This window comes from Melanerpes formicivorus, unplaced genomic scaffold (assembly GCF_026170545.1).
Source record: "Melanerpes formicivorus ecotype bairdi unplaced genomic scaffold, bMelFor1.0.p_v2 SCAF_105, whole genome shotgun sequence".
NCBI lineage: Eukaryota > Metazoa > Chordata > Aves > Piciformes > Picidae > Melanerpes > Melanerpes formicivorus.
Window position 1 is genome coordinate 1,080,715 of NW_027142457.1, and position 24,211 is coordinate 1,104,925.

Here is a 24,211-nt window from a genome sequence, read left to right on the forward strand (position 1 = left end):
GGGTGGAAGGAACCTTAAAGGTCATCCAGTTCCACCCCCCCTGTCCTGGGAGTGACACCTTCTACTAGGCTTCTCATGCTCTGGGTCTTGTACTGCACTTAAGAAGCAAAGAAGCTGTGGAGTAGGGAAGGATTTCCACTATCCAGGTCAGTGTCTGTGCAGAAAGCAGAAAATATTTGAAGGCTGGAGGTACATTTGAATTACTTGGGACTTACATTTTATGCAGGAAAATGCATTAAGTGCTTAAGACAAATCAGTCTGAGCAACATAAATGTCAAAGTTTAATATGGATAAAATCTGTGCAATTCACAAAGGTTTTCTTTTCTCTGATCTGCAGGGTGTCTTTCACCATGGTGCCATCATTCTGCTCAACACAAGTTTCTGCCAGGCTCTGTCCCTTAGACCTGATGGGAGCTGCAGTGGAGCAGGTCAGCAGCAGCAGGAGTCCTACTGGAAGGTGCATAAAATCAGCTCAGGAGTTTGTATGTTTGAAAGTGTGAGAAACCCAAGAATGTACCTGAAGATCAAAGATGACCAGTGCAATGGAACAGTAAGCAGTTCTTGTTTTGTATTTCCCTCTGTAGATACTTGGAGTAAACTGTCAGTGGTAGCAAAGAGGATTTTTTACTTGTTTAGATGAAGCACTCTGAACATTTTCCAGACCTGTTCCTTCGTTTATCTGAGGAAAGACAGCCAAATACAGCAAGAGGAACTGTCATGTCTATTTGACACTTGACTGTAAAGATCTGGTTATATTTTTAAGCTATTGGAAATGTGGGTGGGGTTAAAAATTTGCTGATGACTCTGTCCAGATTCTGTTGCATTAACCTGGCTTTTGTTGAATCACCACAGTTACACTGGAGTGACTTTGGAAGATGTTGAACTGATGTTGACAACCCAGTGCTTGTAAATGATTCTGTTCTGCTGAAATTAACAACCTTATTCATTTATTTCTTCATCAACTAACCACATGGAGTTTATTCTTTAAATACATCACCAGTAGCCTATATATTTAGTAAAGAACTAGGCCTGGGAGGTGGCTGAAATATTTTGATGCTTGGCCCTACAGCATTTCCCACCTGCTGGGAGTTAAACTATTGTAAATTTACATTTGAGAGCAAAAATGAGAATGAGACATTAATATTTGCTCATTAAACTCAATGTTTACTAATCCTGTGTCTGTCTGTTGATATGAACTGATATAATTGTTTTCAATGTGGCAGAGCACAAACATATTGAGGGGTTTAAAATGGTATTGAGTCTAAATTGATGGTAAAGCCTACTAATGAATAATTAAGATGTAAGCTGACTAAGTGGGGAGACTCTGTTGGATATATCCTAGACTTTGCCTAAATCCTAACAAATTGGAATGCTTTCCTATGCAGGTTTTCCACTTATTCAAATTTCTGTTCTCAAAGGAATAAGCAAGTCCAAGATGTGTGTGTGTGTGTGCATTAATCTAGGACATTATGAAGAAGCCAAAGACAATCTGAAATGTTATTTGACATTAGCAATGTTAAAGTCTCAAGAAACATCCAACTTGTCTAGACACAGCAACTCAAATGCTGACTTCACTTCTGTTGCATTAATTTCTGGTTTTCTGCTTCCCAGGGCACAGGTGATGAACACTGTCACTTTAAAATCAAGAAGGATTTGGACACTGGAGCTGTAAGCCTGGAATCAGTGAGACATCAAGGGATGTATGTCGGTCTCCTGCCGGATGGCAAGACTAAGCCAGTCGTCAACACTGGAGAAAGAAACAGATTTTTCTACCCCCAGGTCATCAAATGTATGTACATTCCAAATATTCTACACTTTGCTTTAGTGATTAGTGGCTCTGGATGATCAATTCAAAGCAGAAGTGTAGAAGCTGAACTGACACCATTTCTTATAGAATAGAATAGGATAGAATTAACCAGGTTGGAAGAGACCTTTGAGATCATCGAGTCCAACCTATCATCCAACACTATTTTTCTGTTGTGCTTCAGGAACTTTAAAGAAGGTGAAAAGATGATTGTGCCCCTACTTAATTTCTTTTATGTTGCTAGTTACTCTTTCTTCATTTCTTTCTTTTCATAAAAAGATGCAGAAGATTCTTCCCCCCACCCCCCAAACAATTAAAGTTTTGCAAGTTGTGATGGGTTGAAATTTCCCATTACATTAACTAACTCAGTTGGAAGCTGTATTTGCAAAGCCCAAACGACACACTGCAATGGAATGCCATGAATATGTACAAAGTAGAGAATATTTATAATATTCTAAAGGTATTTACAGTTAGAAAATAGCACAGACCCTCAGCCTCTCCTCATAGGGCTGTGCTCCAAATCCCTCACCAACTTTGTTGCCCTTCTCTAGACACCTTCCAGCAAGTCAACATCTTTTCTAAACTGAGGGGCCCAGTTGTCACCAAGACATACAGAAGCATTGTGAAAGTCCCTGCAATGGCATCCCTGACACCCAGTCCCTTCTTGACAAGAGTATTGCACTCACTGTGTCCTTGTAGAAATGGGGAGAGTATTCCCTTTTGTTACTTTTTGGATGAGCAGGGTTTTTCAATTGCAGCTCTCAATAGAGCAGGGGCTTACTGATGCCTTTAAAATAAAACCTAAATGCTACTTTATTACAGGCTTGAGTTCTCCTGAATCCTTGTTACTCAGTAAAAGGAAGATGAAAGGAGCTAATATTTTTTTATGAAAGCAACCAAGATTGTCTGTTTGCCACTTTGTATTACCAGAAATGGCCTCTAGCAGTTTTCATTTCAGCATTCCCTCTCCTAAGAAAGGAAACATCAGGGGGGTGGAGAGGCTTATCTTGAGGGGGGGAAAAAAAATACCACCCTACATTTTAACAAGTCATTTTATTCATACATCAATGTAAAATTGTTACTTAGGTTTTCAGAGCAGTAAATGGACTTTGATTGGTATGCCAGAATTTCTCCCCTCTTTTGTGGCGTGCTGCTCACAATAAAAGCTGACAGGAGCTGGTGGCTGTGCAACGCACAGAGAAAAGGTTTTTAGTGTCCACTGTGTTGAACAGTTGTGAGATCTGTTATTAGTGTTTGTCACTGAACATATGGGAAGCTTTTGAGCAAGAGACACAAAAATGCTTTGTGCCTAGTGACAGAATTTACATTCCATTGTTTTAGTTGGCCGGGAAGAGCCTATGGGAACATCTGCAGCACCCAATCAAGAGAAGAAAGGCTTCAAAGAATCTCAGCTTCAACAAGCAAAAGCCCAGAAGCCAGCATCTGAAAACCTTTCAGTTTTCCCACCCTCAAGTAAGCAGCACTTCACAAACTAAGCTCTAGTGCTATGTTTAGGCGGGTAGGAATAGAAAAACAATGTTCTGATCATGCTTCCGGAGTGACAGGCTACCAGATGGGTTTTACTGGAGCCCAAACCCACTTCCTTCTTTAGCCACAGCTGTTGCATAAAAGGTCAGGACAATGATTTCACCAGCTCAAAAATTGTACAGGAATCTTCAGCATCTTAGTAACCAACAAAGATGTGACAAAGGAACTAAACAAAACAGGTCATGATACATCTCTTAAGGAGAGTGGGATGATCACATTTGTTTTTGCCTCTTTTATTCCCATGCAATCAGGGTGCTGTCTGCACAGCCTGAACTGTGTCGCATCACCTTGAAGAGCAGATGGGATAAATAGAAGCTACTGAGGTATAGACACACACAAAATAAAATGGAAAAGCAGGTTAGCTTAGGGGAGATGTAAAGACAAAGTTATATTAGAATTTCCACTGTGGGAGACACATTCAGTTGGCTGGAGGTAGTCTCAAAGGCATGAATAGAATAGAATAGAATAGACCAGACCAGACCAGGTTGGAAGAGACCTTTGAGACCATCAAGTCCAACCTATCGTCCAACACTAATCAACTAAACCATGGCACCAAGCACCCCATCAGGTCTCTTCCTAAACACCTCCAGTGATGGTGACTCCACCACCTCCCTGGGCAGCACATTCCAAAGGCAAATAACTCTTTCTATGAAGAATTCCTTCCTAACATCCAGCCTAAACTTCCCCTGGTGCAGCTTAAGAGTGTGTCCTCTTGTTCTGGTGCTGGTTATGCAGCAAATAATTCAGGTGGGTTGCTGGTTTGGTTTTGAGCTTGATCTTCAGACCACTGTTTCAATGTACATAAGAAGTCTGGCAATGTGAACAAGACATCAAATATTACATAATTGTTCACAGGGTGTGATCTTGAAGTCTCAGGAAGGAGTTAGAAGACATTGAGTTGAACCAAAGGATCCTGGTTGATAACAATCCACACTGATCCTTTGAATTTAATTACTGTTAATAGTTTCTGGCAATGTTGGTTCTGTCTTTTAGCTTAAAAAAACAACCCCCTACATTTCTAATCTATCAGACTTCATGTTGTATCACAGTGTCACAAAGCCTTCCCAAAAATGTAGGGGGCTGTCAGCAGCTGGTGGGATATGCTCCATTTGAAACCCAGGGCAACATGAAGGAAGCCATCAAACCTGTTTTCAAAGACGCTGGATGTTTTTAGGGCTGGATACAAAGGATCCTTTTATAGAAGCAATATCTGCCATGAAATTGGTTACACAGAGTCTATAGCACTTTATAAGATATATTTCTGACATTTCTAAAGTGTGGACTCTGCTTATGCAAAATGAATAGAAGTATCAAAGTTACTCTGCCCTTGAAAGAAAATGCTCATTTTCAGCAATATGTTTTCACCCAGAATGTTTTAAGGGTAGCTCACTTTGGACATGTGGAGGAGAGTCTTAATTTTTTGAACTGGTATTTATGAAGTACTCATTTGCTTTTTTCAGTTAACAGTCAAAAGAGGGTGATGTCTGTATTGAGCATAGAACACAGCAGTATGGCGAGCATCCAGACCCAGAGTGCATTAACCCTCAGGCTGACCAGGCCATCTCTGTTCATGTCTGTCTGCTAACCAGTAGCTGTGTGATGGTGGTTGTTTTTACAAATAATAATTGAATCATAGAATCAATGAGGTTGGAAAAGACCTCCGAGATCATCAAGTCCAATTTATCACCCAACAGCTCATGACTAAACCATGGCTTCAAGTGCCACATCCAATCTTATTTTGAACACCTCTAGGGATAGTGACTCCTCCACCTCCCTGGGCAGCACATTCCAATGGCCAATTACTCTTTCTGGGAAGAACTTCTCCTCACCTTGAGCCTAAACTTCCCCTGGTGCATCTTGAGACTGTGTCCTCTAGTTCAGGTGCTGCGGTTGTTTAGCCTGGAGAAGAGGAGGCTCAGGGCAGACCTTATTGCCGTCTACAACTACCTGAAGGGAGGTTGTAGCCAGGAGAGGGTTGGTCTCTTCTCCCCGGCAGCCAGCACCAGAACAAGAGGACACAGTGTCAAGCTGCACCAAGGGAAGTTTAGACTCAAGGTGAGGAAAAAGTTCTTCAGTGAGAAAGTTGTTAGCCATTGGAATGTGCTGCCCAGGGAGGTGGTGGAGTCACCATCCCTGGAGGTGTTCAAGACGGGATTGGACGTAGCACTTGGTGCCATGGTTTAGTCATGAGGTCTGTGGTGACAGGTTGGACTTGATGATCTTTGAGGTCTCTTCCAGCCTTGGTGATTCTGTGTGGTGGTGGTTGGTTTTTTTTTCCCCTTGGAGGTAAAGGCAGTTTAATAAGTGAAGAGAAAAATTCCATCCCAGAGAAACCAATGTAGTACTTTCATCAAACAAAAAGAAAGCAAAGGCCTCTGATAGTAAGGTATTTAGTGCAGCAGGAACATGCCTGGTGATGTGCTGGGAGCTCTGCAACAAATCTGTATCAGTGGCTACTTATGAATTCTGCAAAACAGTATGTGAATTCCATTCTGTGTTTGGAGCCTCTGGCCTCCAAAAGCTTGGTTCACAGAAAGCTGCTTAATGGATGAAGAATGAGCTGGGGGATACAAAAGCAAATTAATCTGCAGCACAGATGATATTCATTATGGGTAGCATATTAAAACATCTCTTTGCAGTCTCATGAAAAGGCCTCACAAAGAGCACTTGGGCAACCCCTCACAGGACACAGTGCATAGAGTGTTGGTTCATCTCTTCCAGTCTAGGCTTTATATCTGCCTCTTGAATCAGAACTGATTATAAATTCTTGGGGACAAGCACTCCCTCTTTTGGAGTGGACTTCACGAGGAGTGGTCTCATTAGTGAAAAGCCATATCCCTGATCTCTGATGTTTGCAAACTCCACTTGTTTAATATACTCAAAATGAAATCCTTTCACCCCCCAAAAGTCTATTGTTTTTCATATCTCATGTATAGAAGTGCCATTTGACTTCTTTATGTGTATATTCATTAGTATTTACATTTTTACAGATATAAATTAAATGTTTATTAATGTTAAAGTATAGTAATTAAAGAAATAACAGAATATGAACCAATTAAACAATATTAAATATTAATTAAATAATAGAATAGAATCAATAAGGGTGGAAAAAACCTCAGAGATCATCAAGCCCAACCTATCACCCAACACCTCATGAATAACTAAATCATGGCTTCGAATGCCACATCCAATCCCCTCTTGAACACCTCCAGGGACAGTGACTCCACCACCTCCCTGGGCAGCACATTCCAATGGCTAACAACTCTCTCTGTGAAGAACTTTCTCCTCACTTCAAGCCTAAACTTCCCCTGGCACAGCTTGAGACTGTGTCCTCTTGTTCTGGTGCTGGTTGCCTGGGAGAAGAGACCAACCCCGACCTGGCTACAACCTCCCTTCAGGCAGTTGTAGAGAGTTGTAGAGTGTATATGTGTGTATATGTATATATACACACGCTGTTTTCTTGTAAGGGTTAATGAAAGATCACTAGATGCTATTCTGAAGTGAAATTGTTTTCCAAAACTATATCTGTTGGGCCATGAAAGCTGTGAGGCTCATTCATAAAGTGGCATTGTGCTGCCATTGTCTCTTTCATGCAAATGCTGGCACTGCCTATGTGAGTATGGTTGGGTAAGGATGCATTGTGCTCTTGGAGTCTTTTATTGCATTTAGTTAGTATGCTGAATAATCTATATGTTGTTTTCATTTGAAATTAAAACTGTCTCTGTTCTCAGATGTGAACATAAGGAAAAACTTTTTCACTGTGAGAGTGACAAAATGCTGAAAGAGGCTACTCAGAGAAGTTGTGGAGTCTCCTTCTCTGGAGGCATTCCAAACGTGCCTGGATGCATTCCTCTGTGACCTACTCTAGGTGATCCTGCCCTGGCAGGGGGAATGGACTGGATAATCTTTTGAGATCCCTTCCATCCCCTGTGATTCTGTGATGTGATTCTGCTAATAATGTCCCAACGTAAGACACTAGAGGAATTACTGCAAGTAGTTCCATAACTTTCTAAATACCAGGCTTAAGTGAGCAGAAGTGTTGATTGAATGGCCACAGTTCTGCACCAAGGCGTCCTTACTCTGCACCAGAATGTGGATGAAGAATAATATGATGATAGCACTCGTGAGAGAGACTTCTTCACTTCCTACTGACTCTTATAGTTCAACTAATCAGTACACTTCTGGTCTAGACAAGACACATAAATCCATCTTTTCAGGCTATCTCACTTGCCATGAAAAAATACAATCCCCTCTCTGTTATGGGCTCCTTATGTGCTGCGGTACAACAGCGACTGGCAGTTTCATGTCGATTTTCATCTCCCACTAATGTTCTGTATTTCAGTGGAAATGAGAAATCCCCAAGGTGGTGAGTGTCCCCTTCCTTCAGATGATGAATGGAAAGTGTCAGTGCTGACAGGAGATGCAGGAACTGAAGCAAATGTCATTCTCTGGATATATGGAGACAGAGGAGCAGCCGGACCAATAACTCTTGGCAAGGACAACAGAAAGCAGCTGTTTCTTCCCAGGCAGGAGGATGAATTTCAGGTAGCTAATGAAGGCTAAGAACATTATTCTAATGTGTACCTTTCCAAAGATTATTCTGTCACCTGAAAAGGAAAAATGTTTTTCTCCTGTGTTTACTGCATGCAATAAATCTTGATTTAATCTCTACCAATTCTGTATTAAATCAGCTTGGTGCATATAGTTAGCAACAGGAAATGCTCTTTCTGTTAAGCCACTCTTCCTGCATAGAGTAGCCCAAATGGGATAACTGCAGGAGTAAATTGATGTCTTTAAGGTAATTGTTGAAGTGAGGTTTAGAAACAGGATCGCTGTGGTTGGAAAAGACCTCTAAGATCATTGAGTTCAACCATTATCTAAGTCTACCAGGGCCACTACTATACCATATCCTTGAGCATCTCCCCCCCTTAAACAAACTATGTCTGAGGTAAAACTTGTCCATCATTTAGTGATCTTCAGTAGTGAAATCTTCACACAGTTTTGAAAACATAAGAGGCACGCTGTGGAACTGGTTCATTTTGTTTTCTCAGCTGCCATATTATAGATAACTGAGATGCCAGAGATTAAAATTGTCTCTCTTCCCAGATGTGAACTGAAATGCCAGAAACCTTTACTTATGGAATTACAGAGAGTCTAATAACATCTACAGTTATGTTGTCATGAAAACACAGACAGTTTTGTTGTTATTTAGGAATAACCCCACCTCTATTGTAAGAAGGAAATTATGCCTGGATAGGGTGAAAGAAAATACCAAAGGGGCTGAAAGTTCTGGTTTTGCTTGTGTCTTTCTGAGGTGCATACAACACATTGTGCACAGAATGCCAGGTTGGAAGGGACCTCAAGGATCATAGAATAGAATCAATAAGGGTGGAAAAGACCTCAAAGATCATCAAGTCCAACCTGTCACCCAAGACGTCATGATTACTAAACCATGGCACCAAGTGCCACATCCAATCTTGTTTTGAACACCTCCAGGGATGGTGACCTAGGGATGGTGACTCCACCACCTCCCTGGGCAGCACATTCCAATGGCTAACAACTCTCTCTGTGGAGAACTTTCTCCTCACCTCAAGCTTAAACTTCCTGTAGTGCATTTTGAGGCTCTGTCCTCTTGTTCTGGTGCTGATTGCCTGGGAGAAGAGCCCTCATATGATCCAACCTATCTAGGTAATACTATAGTTGGAATGAGGTGGCCCAGCACCCTGTCAAGTTGAGTCTTAGAACTGTCCAGTGTATGGGAATCCACTGCTTCCCTTGGGAGGTGATGCCAACAGTTATCTTCAGCTAACTGAAGTTATTTTTCACATTAGGTGCAGTTTTCATTCCCCCCCACCTCCCTGCACTCATCAACTCTTCTAACACAATATTGGCACACCAAATTGTTACTGTCAATAATATTAATGATAATACTGCCTTTGAATGGGGCATAGGCAGGAAGATCACTCAATGTAGTGTTCATTTCTAAGCAGTTAGGCTCCATATTGTGACCCAGGGGGAAATCTCCTAATTAGCAAATAATTTATAAGCCACATTGGGTAATGGCATGTTTGCAATGTTAATCCATACATTCTTAAAGAGATGGGCCAGTTTTTCTTCTCTAAAATGGATATTGTCCATTATGGCTGTGTGCTGTGGATATTGATCTTGTGAGAGCAGAATCTTTGCCTTGGCACCTGGGGCTACTGCTGTGATTCTTCACGTCATGCTGACACTGTTGCTTCCAGCCATGAAACAACAAATGTCACCAAAGTGCTTTTTGCTCTTTAGTCTGCAGTAGATAAAGGAAAAAGCCTATGAGTAAGAGCTGTTTCTTCTCCCCACCCCTTAGACTCTGTGCTGTCCTTTTTTTGAGCAGCACAAGTCTTGAAATGAGGAGAGGAACACAAGGCTTGAAACAATTTACGTCTATTTATCATTTATACCTTTGAACTTGATATGGTTTTGCTGCTGTTTTCTGGAACAGAAGATAACACATCTTGTTTTGTAAATTAATCAGCTGACTTGGGCCAGGACTAATACAATGCCTGAAGGTGCAAATGAATGCAAAGCACAGTCAGAATCAGGATCAGATAGTATCAATGCTTTTCAAAGTTTTGCAGATGTCTTATGAGGGAACATCCTAAGAGAGAGACCTGAAGCTGTTTAGTCTGGAGATGACTGAGAGGGGATCTTGATTTTTTACAAATATCTGAAGGGTGGGTGTCAGGATGAAGGGGCCAGGCTCCTTTCAGTGGTGCCCTGCGATAGGACAAGGGTCACAACCTGGAGCACAGCTCATCATGAGGCAAAACTTCTTTATGGTGAGGGTGACAGAGCACTGAAACAGACTGGAACGGTTGTGGAGTCTCATTAGGACCTGCCGGGATGTGTTCCTGTGTGATCTGCCCTAGGTGATCCTGCTTTGGTGGGGGATATGTACTCAAAGGTTGTTTAGGTGGGTTGGATTGGTTGATGGGTTGGACACGATGATCTTGAAGGTCTCTTCCAACCTGGTTTATTTTTATTGTATTGTGCTATCCTATCCTATCCTATCCTATCCTATCCTATCCTATCCTATCCTATCCTATCCTATCCTATCCTATCCTATCCTATCCTATCCTATCCTATCCTATCCTATCCTATCCTATCCTATCCTATCCTATCCTATCCTACTTTTGAGATCTTAATCCTTAAGGTCTCCAAAAGTTTTATGCCCTTCATATTGACATCCTAGATTTTCTGGTCATGTTGCTGTGCTGAGTTATGTAAGATTTATGTTCTGTGCTTTAGTTGATTTAATCTTGTATTCCACTTTTCTTTCATGAATGGCTGTCATCAATTGTTGTTTTGTGTTGTTCTGTTTTTAACCTTTCTGACTATGAGGAGTTCAAAAGGGTGGGGGTTGGTCTCTTCTCCCAGGCAACCAGTGACAGGAGTGGACACAGTCTCAAGCTGCGCCAGGGGAGGTTTAGGCTGGATGATAGGAAGAAATTCTTCACAGAAAGAGAGATTGGCCATTGGAATGTGCTGCCCAGGGAGGTGGTGGAGTCACCATCATGGGAAGTGTTTAAAAAGAGCCTGGATGAGGCACTTGGTGCCATGGTTTAGTTGCTTACATGGTGTTGGGTGAAAGGTTGGACTCGATGATCCTTGAGGTCTATTCCAACCTTGGTGATACTGTGGTACTGTGATCTTGAAGGTCTTTTCCAACCTGGTTCATTCTGTATTCTGTAAATATCTGCCAAGTCATTTCCCTGGCAGGCACTGAGAGATCACTAAGCTATAAGCTAATCAAATTGAGGCTCAGGCAGAAATCTGCTTAGCCAAAACAGAAGCTGTCTCTTTTCTGGATCCTGTAATCCTAAATCTGCTAATCAAATGCTGGATGCTGCTCCTGCATGCTCAGACACTGCAGTGCCTCAGAGGAATCTGGAACCAATTGCAAAGATAAAGATGCATTTTTATGTCTATTTTTTTTCCCCTCCTCACTTGTGAGGTGGCTGGATTTTTTCCCAGAGATGAACCCCAAATTGAAAGGCAAAATGTGCATAAAGGAGAACTGGATTTTTCAGTTATTTCATAAGTGATTAAACTACAGAAAGGGAAATGTTTGGTCGTTGGGGGTTGAGGTTTTGGGTTTTTTTTTGTGAGTTATAAGGGTTTTATACTGTTGTTGTTGTCTCTTTTGGGGTTTGGGCGTTTTTGTTGCTGTTGTGGGATGGTTTGTTTTTTGTTGGTGGTACTTCTGGGTTTGTTTTTCTGTTGTCGGTTTGTTGGTTTTTAGAACAGAATAGAATAGAATAGAATAGACCAGGTTGGAAGATCTTCAAGATCATCACGTCCAACCTATCATCCAACACCACCTAATCAACTAACCCATGCAACCAAGCACCTTATCAAGTCTCCAGTGATGGTGTCTCCACCACCTCCCTGGGCAGCACATTCCAATGGGCAATCACTCTCTCTGTGTAGAATTTCTTCCTAACCTCCAGCCTAAACCTCCCCTGGTGCAGCTTGAGCCTGTGTCCTCTTGTTCTGGTGCTGGTTGCCTGGGAGAAGAGACCAACCTCTGCCTGTCGACAGCCTCCCCTCAGGTAGTTGTAGAGAGCAATAAGGTCTCCCCTGAGCCTCCACTTCTCCAGGCTAAGCAGCCCCAGCTCCCTCAGCCTCTCCTCGTAGGGCTTGTGTTCCAAACCCCTCCCCAGCTTTGTTGCCCTTCTCTGGACACCTTCCAGCAAGTCAACCTCCTTCCTTCTTTTTGTTTTATTTTGGTTTGGGGCTTTTCTTGTTTTATTTTTAGTTTTATTTTTAGTTTTATTTGTATTTTTTTTTGTCCTTTTCTTTTCCCCCCTAAGATATCCTGAAGTCTGTGACAGTTTTAATGATGGAATTCACAGACCTGTGCTTGCCATTAGGATGCTGCTCCATCTGTGTGTGTGGGAGACTGAGACTGAAATAAATGTCTTTTAATCATGAATTGAATATAATGTTAGTGTGCAAGGCATGGCCCTTACTTCATCAGCATGCAGCCTCTACTGTACAGGTTTAAAGTACAAGATAGAAATGTTTTTGGCTGGTTATATGTTGTATTGTTCTGGCTTTATTCAGGTGAAAATAAGCAGCATTGGGAGCATCTACAAGATAAGACTTGAACTTGATGGATTGCTGAATGAACGATCAGAGTGGAACTTGGAGAGGGTGAGATTTTGGAGTGGTGACCTTTTTTTTTGCTGCTCTTTCTGTTTGTTTGCTTGTTTTAATGAACTAAAAGCCCATCTTCTCATGGAGCCACAGCCTCATAAATAAATAAAGCAAATAGGGAAATAAATAAATAAATGCTGATTGGGGTATGCTGTTGCTTTGTCTTCTTGGGTTGCTTTAAAGATGATCAAAGCACTAATACAGCCCACCTCCTGAGAGCTGGAAATAGGGAACACTATTTTGCAGCTATTCCTAATTCCTGTGGTTGCTAAATAACCATTTTAGTGTATTGGTGGGTTGTATCAATTTTTGCTTTCTGAAAGCTCACCTGTACTCTTCAGTGTGTGTGTGTTAGAGAGATTCTAGCCATAAATTCCAGCTCTGAGAAAGTGAAAATGATGGAGCAACAACTATCTCGTGCGAAGAAGGAACACTTTGCTTAAGAGCAGGCTAATCCCAGATGGCCCAAACATAGCTCACAATCACCATTCTCAGGGAAAAAGAAGCTGCTGGGTGGGTTTGGTTTTTTTATTCTCAGTTGGAATAGAATAGAATAGAATAGAATAGAATAGGTTGGAAAAGACCTTTGATATCATCGAGTCCAACCTATCACCCAACACCACCTAATCAACTAAACCATGGCACCAAGTGCCCCATCCAGGCTCTTCCTAAACACCTCCAGTGATCATGACTCCACCACCTCCCTGGGCAGCACATTCCAATGGCCAATCAGTCTTGAATTTTGCTTTTCTGCTTCTGTTTTAATTCTGTTTTTCCTCATATGCATGAAACAAAATTAATACTGAATTCTTGCTAATACTGACACCACCGCCCCCATAAGATTTATTTCAGAATTGGACCTAAGTATTTGTTCTCTGTTTCTGAGCTTGGATCTGTAAAGCACACAAGCTTCTCCTTCAGCCTTTAATATTAAAAATCCTCATTTAGACAACCAGAATGACACAGTAACAACAGATGGGGCTGTTCAGTCTGGAGAAGAGAAGGCTTCAAGGTGACCTTATTGTGGCCTTCCAGTATCTGAAGGGGGCCTACAAGAAGGCTGGGGAAGGACTTCTCAGGATATCAGGTAGTGATAGGACTAGGGGCAATGGAATGAAGCTGGAGGTGGGGAGATTCAGGCTGGATGTGAGGAGGAGGTTCTTCACCATGAGAGTGCTGAAACCCTGGAATGTGTTGTCCAGGGAGGTGGTTGAGGCTCCATCCCTGGAGGTGTTTAAGACCAGGCTGGATGAGGCTCTGGCCAGCCTGATCTAGTGTGAGGTGTCCCTGCCCATGGCAGGGGGGTGGGAACTAGATGATCCTTGTGGTCCCTCCAACCCTGACTGATTCTATGATACCATGTTGATATTAAACCAAAGACCTTAGCTGTATATCTACCAAACTGAAAGTGAGTCTAAATCTTTCAGTTGCAGGAAGAATCATACTTTCCATCCTGGTGCTTATAAATAAATAGAGATATTCTTACATATTTATATATTTTTTTCACCACATTGGTCCAAATTTCAGAGGGTAACCCTGAGATTTCAGCTATTTCTTTTCACACAAAGCAATAAATCAAGTTGAAGGCTGTGGGGGGTGTTTCTTTTCCCTGACAAAAGAGTTAATATTTGTGATTGTTCCGTATCAGCAGGGGGAGCTCTGCCAATAAACATTAGAGATTGAGGCTCTCTGCTGCAGAAGTGTTGTGTGTTAGGTTAAATCCATGCTTTGGCATTCTTTAAAAGGAGTGTTTATTTTACCTAAAATAGTATTTTATTGCAAAAGTGAGATAAAGACACCTATTGTCCTGATTTCCTAAGTGCTCACATTTACACTTGAACCCTTATTTTCATCATTTTGTATGCAAAACTTGTGCACATTCAAAACACAACTGCAGAAAGAAATGGTTTTGGCACTGTTTTCCTTTTGCTAGTAAAGGTCTGTGGAAAAAAACCTGCAGTGAGCATTGTTATAATTCAAGACCAAGAAAAACTGCTCCCATAAAAGAGAGGAAAGCCTGCTTTAGCTGTAGGAAGCAAGTAAGGTTTGTACACGAGGCACAGTGGCAAATAACCTAGGGATTTTAATTCCATCTTCAAAAAGAATAAATAGAGGGTGCAGGTATCCAGGTCCTCTTTTGTTCTGCTGTAGAAGAGCCAAATATAATACAAGCTGATTTAACATTTCAGCATATTATCTCCTTGCCAGATTGAGAAGGATATAGATGATGATTTTCATCCTGTTTCCAATTTCATATAAAAATGTGCCAATCTTGTCACACTTTCCAAAAGCTCTGTCTTACCTGACCTCACTCACCAGAGAGCTGTCAGTCTAGGCTCCTCCAGACAGCGTTACACACAGGCAGTTCCCTGGCAGGAATTGGAAACGGTGACTTTCCTTGTGGCAAAAAGTGAAAATTCAATTACAGAGGTGTTTGTCCCAAGGATAAGATAATTTTCAAGTCAAGGCATATTCAAAGAGCAGAGCCTTGCAGTTTCAGCTGCAATGCCATGAATCTGAATAGAGACCCTCCCTGGTGAGGAGTCAAGTTGCAAAGCAGTGGCCGAAATGAAAACGCGTTCACACTGCGCAGTTTTGTTCATTGTGTTTACTGATTGTGCTTCCTGAGGCAGAAGATGTAGAAATATCTGTTTGGCTGTTGAGAAGCAAAGCACTGGTAAGAGTGGACTGAAGTCACAGATGGAATTTCTTCATCTCTAGGTGACACTGCAGCATCTGAAGAGCAAGAAAACCCTGGGTTTTCCGACGAACACATGGCTGTCAAGGCACCGTGGGGATAGAGATTTCATCTGTGAACTTCCAGTATTGCAAGCTGGCAAACCTGTCTACCCAAGTATGTGTGGACTGCAGTTATGCATGTATCAGCTTCCTGGTTTTCAGTACTAATGCCTTCTGAGTTGTATTCCATCTGTTCTCTCTTCCTAAGCGTGGTCTTGGTGATCTCAAAGCAGATAGTCTGGTTGGTGGGGAATGCGTTCCAGCAAGGGAATTGCAAATCAATTTTACTGGCCTTGTTGCCATTAAGCTAGAGTGGTGAGCAAAATGATTCTGATTATAGATATGTGTTTTCTTCTTTTGGCTGGTTTTGGAAGTTGTTTCATACCAGGTTTATGTCTACACCGGTGACATGGAGCAAGCTGGTACAGATGCTGCAGTTCATCTGTGTATCTATGGGGAAAGAGGAGACTCTGGGCTAAGGCTTCTGCATCAATCTGGTACACCAGTGGCATTTCAGAGAGGAATGGTAAGTTTTAAAATCAACTTGCTTAGCCATGTAAATAAAACTAAGGAATTTTAGCTGCTCTTAACAGGCTCCTAATAAAAACAATCACAGAGATCTAGAAAAGATAATTTTTAAGAACTCTGGGAAATGATTTTATACTAATCAAGAATGAAAATGCAGGTAGGAAAAGGGGAAGGGAAAGGATGGGAAGAACCTTCCCCAGGATGAGAAGAGCTGCCTGTGAATATAAAACAGACCCTGGCAAGGCTTAATGAGTACAGCTGATTCCAAAGGTCTGCACAGAAATCCTTCCATGATTTCAGATCTTAGTAGGACTCTTCATTATGTACTTCTTTAAATGTAGGATAGTATAATATTGTGACTAAAGCATGCCAGAATTAATTAAAATCTTCTTTCAATTACCTCTGATCTCCTCCATAAGTAAAATGTACACCATCCTCATTTTCTGCAGCACTGCAGGGATGAATTTGAGGAACTATTGAATTTAATCCCAGGTCTGCCACTAGCCCCCTTATGACCTCCTATTAAGCCTATTTCTTCTTTTGTGAGCTGTTGATTAGCATTTTGTGTGTCTAAAACTTGGCATTGAGCTGGTAGTGGAATTACATTGCATTATTTAATTACACTTCCTAATGACAAAATTAAAAGCAGTATCTGAAATGCTAAGTATAAAAATAACCCACTGGGACATTTTAGAGGTATTTATATGTCTTTCTAATATATAGAATACAAATACTAATGTATTAGAGAGATAAAAATAACCCACTGGGAAACTTTAGAGGTATTTGTGCTATTTTTTGTTTTAAACTATATATAATGCCATTACTAATGTATTAGATATAAAGGTCTATTGCAATTGAAATTCAGATTTTAAGTGGTGTATTCTGGGGGGAATTATTCTAGCCAGGCTGATAGTAAGCTCAGCTTATTATTTATACAGGGGCTGAAGGGGGGTGGCTCAAAGTGCACTTTGTTATGGAAATGGGTGAACCAGACAGTGGATTGCATGGTGCAGCAGAGCAGGACCTGGGGGGCTGTGATTTTATGCTGCAGTGCTGGCTTGAACAAGGTCATTTAATCCTGGTACTGATATGCTCCGTGGTATTGGGCAAATCACTTAAGGAAAAGTCGCCCTGAGTGATCACATTTTGACGGCTTCTGGTTTGCTGCATAACCAGCTCAACTTTTTTTGAGCAGCCACAGCTGTAGCTGAGGTTTGTTTGAAGAGAATTCTGCTCTGTTCATAGCAGTAAGCTCTTCGAAATGCTAAATGTACCAATAAATTAACCCCTCTGTTTCTCAGCTGAGCACCCAAGACTACTTTCCTGGCAGCTTTTGGCAATAATGTCTGTCTAGGTAAAATGAAATATTACTCAGATGGCCTTTGAGGAAATAGATTTCAGCATTTGCAGCAAACTGGGATATTATGGGCAAAGTGCAAAAGTGAAGTCACTGGGGAAATCAGTTGTGCTTCACTGAACTGTTTGGGTGGCTGGGGTAAATAATGCAGAGAGTCATCTAGATAATGAAGATAAAAAGAAGTATTTAAAAGCTGCAGTCCTGCCTGTGCATGCTTTGAGGCAGGGATGCTTCAGAGAGAATAGCTTATGATTATATATTACAGAACGATCATATATATAGGCACAAGGGAGAACTAAAGTTGCACAGGCAGCCTCAACTCTGCCGTTTACTAAAGACTGAGAAATTTACAGATATGAATTTTCCAGTGTAATCTTTTCCTTCATTATTTTCCTTTTTATTTTGAAGTGTGGCCTAGACTGTTACATTTACAGAGAGGAAGCTTTATGCTTTTCACTGTGGCAGAGAATCACCAAGCTGAACCTTTCACCTGATCAGCTTCGTGCTCGTGTGATGATAAACTTGGCCGCTGTAAGCTCAAGCCTAAATGAGGAACAAGGGGAAAGCTGCATGTAAAGTTTCTATCTCTTCCAGCAGAATAAAACATTAATAGAGGAGGTCAGACCAAAAAGAGAAAAAGATCATAGAATCAAGGAGGTTGTAAAAGACCTCAGGGATCATCAAGTCCAACCTGTCACCACAGACCTCATGACCACTAAACCATGGCACCAAGTGCCACATCCAATCTTGTTTTGAACACCTCCAGGGATGGTGACTCCACCACCTCCCTGGGCAGCACATTCCAATGGCTAACAACTCTCTCTGGGAAGAACTTTCTCCTCACCTCCAGCCTAAACTTCCCCTGGCACAGCTTGAGACTGTGTCCTCTTGTTCTGTTGCTGGTTGCCTGGGAGAAGAGACCAACCCCCACCTGGCTACAACCTCCCTTCAGGTAGTTGTAGACAGCAATAAGGTCTCCCCTGAGCCTCCTCTTCTCCAGGCTAAGCAATCCCAGCTCCCTCAGCCTCTCCTTGTAGGTCTGTGCTCGATGGCAAAATCTGTATTTTAAATAAATATCCACAAAGGATGGCTTTAACTTGTGTGCACCTCAAAGAATAAATGCAAATGGCAAGGCACTGAAACAGGAGTAAAGGCTTGTGTGCAGTGTTTGGGGTGCTGGTGGAACCCCCAGTTTATTTGGGATTGTTACTGCAGTTTGATTGCAGCTGTGTTTTCTCATTCACTCTGATCCATAATCAAAGGAATTTTCGCTTTTCAGGTCCAAACACATTAAATGCAGTCCAGCTGTCATTAAGGACAGCAGCAACCTTTGGGTGTTGTGGCAGTTGATCAGGCTTTTAAGACACTTCAACTTTCAGACTGACTTGGTGGTGGCGCTTGCAGAGTGCTGTCTCCTCTGTCTCCTAGGTCAGTGCTTTTGGAGTGGAAGCTGTGTCTCTTGGAAAGCTGCAGAAGGTGCTGTTGCGCTGTGAGCCTAATGCCAAGCCCCAGCGTTGGTACTGTGACAAAGTCCTTGTCAGAGAAGCTGAGAGCAACTCAGAATGCGTTTTCAGTTGTGAAAGGTAGTATTGACAGCAGTGTTCTTTAATGTGTGTCACTAACTCTGTTCTACCTAACAGGGTAGTAAATATGATTTTTCAAGGTCATTCCTGGAGAGTCCATGGGAGTGAGCTGTGTAATTAGGAAGGGACAGCCCAGAAGCCTGCTGAATTTTTGTATTTCCTCTTAAATGCCAGCTGACTCTTTTTTTTTTTTTTTCACCAAGCAGGAGGAAACTAAAAAAGTTCTGAATGAAGAGGTTTCAAACTTCTCCGTAGTCTAGAGTAACAGGACTAAGAAACCCAGGCAATGTCTGCCTTAACTTGTGCTTTTTCAGACTCATTTCTCTGTCCTCAATCTGCAGGAGGCATAAGGAAAAGCAATAGAATAGAATAGAATAGACCAGACCAGACCAGACCAGACCAGGTTGGAAGAGACCTTTGAGATCATCAAGTCCAACCTCTCTTCCAACAGTACCTAATCAACTAAACCGTGGCACCAAGCACCCCATCCAGTCTCTTCCTAAACATCTCCAGTCACGGCGACTCCACAACCTCCCTGAGAAGCACATTCTAGTGGCCAATCTCTCTTTCTGTGAACAACTTCTTCCTGATACCCAGCCTAAACCTCCCCTGGCACAGCTTGAGACTGTGTCCTCTTGTTCTGGTGCTGCTTGCCTGGGAGAAGAGACCAACCCCCTAACTTATTTTCTTTCTTATTCTTAGGTGGCTTCCATTTGAGTCCCAAGGTGAAATTCACTCGGAAATTGAGCTGTACCCTCGAGGTAAGGTTTATTGTAACTTTATGACAGTAACATCAGTAATTTGTGATTTTTTTTTCCCCCCTCTGAACAAATCTGTGCTGAATTTACATTTTAAATATCAGAGTTAATGATTTTGTGGCTTCCTTTGCCCTATTTCTGAGTGAACACACTTTGTGTTTGCATTGTGTAATGGGTATAGGTGATAGAGGGAGAGTAATAAAGGAAGAAATGAGAAGGGAAGTTTGCTTGTGTTGACTAGAGTCACAGAATATCTGTTTCATTTCTTCTTTCAAACCTGTTCTTTAACCTTAAGGGATGAATCTTTTCATGGCTGCCTTATTTATTTCTTCCCCCCACCCCAGAATTTCAAATAAATCAACAGCTGAAAACTCAAGAAGCAGCAAATGGTAAGTGCTGCTCCAGTCTTCTGTCTTTAATGAAAACTGTTTCTCTCCCAGAACTAATTGCTTTACACATCCATTGCTGTTTCTATTTATCTTAAAACATTAATTAAAGCACACTATTTGAACATTTCAGGAAGCTCTGAACTTCACATTCTAATTTAAGCAATAAATCACTTTGTTTATGCTTTCTTTTATTTATTCTGTCATTTTTATTTCCATAATGTTAATTTTCTGTCTCTTGGAAAAATCATGTTTTCTAGTACTTACTGCTAATCTATCTCAATTTGACTTAACATTTTCAACCATGGTTTTTCCTCCTGGGCTGCATATAGTTCTGTTCTCACCATTAGTTTTTAATGTTTCCTTTTACCTATGATTTCATATTTGTTCAGCTTGACTTTTCTGTCCTTGCAGAGATCTTTAAAGACCACCTCGTTCCAAACCCCCTGCCATGGCAGGGACAGGTTGCTCAAAGCCCCATGCAACCTGGCCTTGAGTGCTTCCAGGGATAGGGCATCCACAGCTTCTTTGGGCAACCCATTTCCATGTCTCACCACACTTAGAGTAAAAAATTTCTTCCTTCTTATTGTAAAAAATGTCTTCCTTCTGTCCTATCCAAATTTGTTCTCTTTCAGTTCAAAACCATGCAAATTGTCCTCTCACTACAGGGCTTGATGAAAAGTCTTTGCCTTTCATGTAGGCCCCCTTCCTATATTAAAAGAGAAGAGGAGGCTCAGGGGTGACCTCATTGCCCTCTACAACTACCTGAAAGGTGGTTGTAGCCAGGTAGGGGTTGGTCTCTTCTCCCAGGCAACCAGCACCAGAACAACGGGACAGAGTCTCAAGCTGTGCCAGGGGAAGTTTAGGCTTGAGGTGAGGAGAAAATTCTTCACCGAGAGTCATTAGCCATTGGAATGTGCTGCCCAGGGAGGTGGTGGAGTCCCCATCCCTGGAGGTGTTCAAGAGGAGATTGGACGTGGCACTTGGTGCCATGGTCTAGTCTTGAGGTCTGTGGTGACAGGTTGGACTTGATGATCCTCGAGGTCTCTTCCAACCTTAGCGATACTGTGATACTATGAAAAGGCTGCAATTAAGTCTCTCTGAAACCTTCCTCTCCAGACTGAACACCTTTTCTTTATGGGAAAGATGTTTCACCCCCTTGGTCATTTTCATGACCCTCCCCTGGACCCACTGTTTGTCTTGTGCTGAGGTCCCCACAGGTACCTACAGTACTGCAGATTGGGTCTCACCAGCATGGAATACCAGGGGAGAATCAGCTCCCTCAACCTGCTGGCCAGGTTTGATTGGTCAAACCAAATGAGATGTTGGTGTTTTCTGAATTCCCAGATGTGTATTTATGTGTATTTAAAAAACCCTCTCACCTCCCAAAACCAGGTGTCAGCCAGACCTCAACAGATCTGGGAAACAGGAGCTCACACTTTCTGCTAGCGGTGCCTCTTTGTGGAGGCAAATTACTGAGGGGATAATGGGGCTGGCCCAAATAAATACTTCTGTCAGACACCAGGTTTAATTCATCCAGGTATTACCAGACAGCTGCCTGTTAATAAAGCTGCAGTGCATACTGTGGCTCTTATTTTCCACTGTGGGCTGCTATTTCATCTGTTGTTTGCCTTGCACAGAATGAATCCAAGTCACTAAGTGGCAGTTGCTTCTTAGAGGCAAAAGCTGCAATCAAAAGAGGGGTGGAGAGTGTGTGATCCCAGCTTTTCAGATGCAGGAATGCATTTTCCAATTATGAATTGTTCTCTCTCTCCCTCTCTCCTTTTTTTTTTTTCTTTTAATAAGATTTATATTCATCCTCTTTCAGCTTTTTAAATAACTTGGGTGCATTGTGTGGCAGCAGAGATGACATTTTATTATCAGGAAAGCTTTATATAAAATGATTTTCTAAGGAGTCCTACTGTTAGAATTTCCTCCAAAATATTTACTTGTATTTTTTCCCCCTGCTCTGTCATGCTAATCTCTGTCTCATGCATCCTCCACCCAGGCAAACAGAGCTCTTGTTGATGTGTCACGTTGACATAGCGAGAGGGAATTGTACTTAATTGGGATGCTCTGATGTCTCTTGGGGTTTTTTTCCCTGATATATTTATTGGTTATGTATGTTGGCATAATCCAGATTCTGGAGCTTGGGCTTTTTCTAGGATGACCCACAGAGTTTTCATTAGAAAGCTCTCTAGGCTTTGTGTTTGCATTCCCAGCTTTAGCACTCTGCAAGCCTCCTAAGTCTTTAAAGTTACACAACTTGCCTAAGATGAGTGTGGATGATGCGGTATTTAGCCAGTCTTCTGCTGCCTCTCCCAGCATCTTTACAGTTTGGGTGCTCAGTAGTCACAGTCCCTGGGCTGAACTGAGCATTTATTTGTCTTTCAAGGATATTTCTACATATCAATAACGTTTCTAAAAGCATTTTGATTTCATCTTTCACTTTACAGAAGGAGACTGGAAGATTACTGTAGTCACTGGGGATTTGGAAACAGCTGGCACAACAGCAACAGTATCCCTTTATGCTTATGGAGAAAACAAAGCTTCTGGTCCTATTATTTTGGGATCTGGGAAACACCAGCTGTTTAATCCCAGCAGTGAAGATACATTTAAGGTATAGTATGCCTTTTACATAAACACTGGAGAATTCCAAACATATGCAAAATAGCTTTTCTCAGAACTGGATAAAAGTGGCAATAGAAAGGCCTTGAAACACGATGTGAGGATCATCAAGTGCTGCTGAGGAAGCAGCTGACTTTCATGGTAGTGAGATTTGAACCAACAAATGTTTGCAGAACTGCATCAGGCAGACATGCCTCTCAGAGTCTGCTTCATACCTGCATCTGCTTGACGGGCTAGTTTGAACCAGATGGTGCTCATCTTGCAGAGGCAGAAAAGACTTTCTTTGCCTCTTCTTTGTGTTGATCTAATAAGATAGTTCTGTTTATGGCTTGTGGTGTGTATCTGTCTTTGGAAGTGTCCACTGGAGATTCCTCCTGGGGCTTTCTCAGACTTCCATTGAATCACACTGTCTTTCTTGGAGAAAGCAGGAAGGAAAAGGGGGATGGTTAGGGACTAGAGTCAAATCACACCAAGTAGGTTGACTCAGGTGATGTAGACTGGCGGTGTCCTACTTCTCCAAGCAAATGGGAGATTCCTCTCTTGTCAGAGAAACTTCTGAGAGGTGCTTCAGAATCAGGACTTTTCTCAGGGCTTCTCAAAGTTCCTCTAATGCCTACAATTTCCTCCAGTTCCTATAGTTCCTCATGACTGTGTATGTTATGACCATTAAACATGCACTGTGCCTTTTAGGTCAAAAGAATATCTGCATAATAAAAAGATGATGAGGAATCAGTGACAGACAGGACTGGAAGGTCCTCTGATATATTTTTGAACTAATTCTTTTCCAGTTTGAAGTATAAATACATAAATTCTTGCAGAGGCAAGTGAGTGATGGTCTTTCCCCCTGCATTAATTTAAATTGACAGTAACTTGGCCAAAGTTACAGATAGTGCTGGTTTGATATTATCTTGGATCAAAACAGGGAGGTAAAATCAGAGTTTATCTGAAGACTAAATCAAAGTCTTCCTTTTTAAATCATTCTGGATCATCTTGGATATTTATTCAAATGCTTAATGCTATCTGACAGCAAGTTTATTCAGTTCATTGAAGGAAGTGCCAAGAACATTTGTTTGCTTTCTTTCTCTTTGGAAGGAACAGAATGTTTCTCAAAGCACCAGTTTTATCCTCCCAGCATCAAGGCAAAACCTGATACCTGTCCCAGGAGCTCTGATAATCTGTTGCTGTCTGTATTAGCACTCAGGTTTTGATCTTCCACAGCACACACAGATCTTTGTGCCTGAAGTTCCTCTCTGGTGATAGACCACTGAAAGCCTGTAAGAAGCTTGGAGGCTAGTCACAGCACTTAGGCACAGCTTAAGTGAGATGAATCTGGACAGAGGAGTAAAACTTGAACCTGTTATAAAATCCAATTGTGCAACCAACCTTTTAAATCTGTCTGTAATGAGACCTTTAAACTTCACAGGTGCTTGAGGAAGCTTCTCCCTGTGTCCTAACCACACCATGGAAGCTTCAAGGTTGACCACATTAGTGTTCATTATTTCTCAAAACCACTTATTTAGCTTTCAGTCAGTGCTGAACAATGAAGAGAGAAAGAACAGATAAAGTAATTGTGTTTCCTTTTCCTATGCCCCCTCCCACCCCTTAAATATCTCCGTTTAATAAGGTGGCTGAATTTTTTTGTTAATCCAAATGAAAGCTGCACTCTCCAAACCCTTCAG

The 24,211-nt window shown here is 41.7% G+C and overlaps 1 protein-coding gene across 1 annotated transcript in view; it reads left to right on the forward strand.

Annotated features, from left to right (window-relative positions):
• Positions 1-24,211, forward strand: part of RP1 (RP1 axonemal microtubule associated) — a 158,319-nt gene that overhangs the window by 30,112 nt on the left and 103,996 nt on the right. Inside the window, 10 exon segments of the mRNA XM_068166706.1 lie at positions 338-550; positions 1,612-1,789; positions 3,146-3,277; positions 7,695-7,897; positions 12,461-12,550; positions 15,275-15,407; positions 15,667-15,818; positions 18,606-18,760; positions 19,463-19,521; positions 22,361-22,524. Coding sequence (XP_068022807.1) covers positions 338-550; positions 1,612-1,789; positions 3,146-3,277; positions 7,695-7,897; positions 12,461-12,550; positions 15,275-15,407; positions 15,667-15,818; positions 18,606-18,760; positions 19,463-19,521; positions 22,361-22,524 — 1,479 coding nt within the window.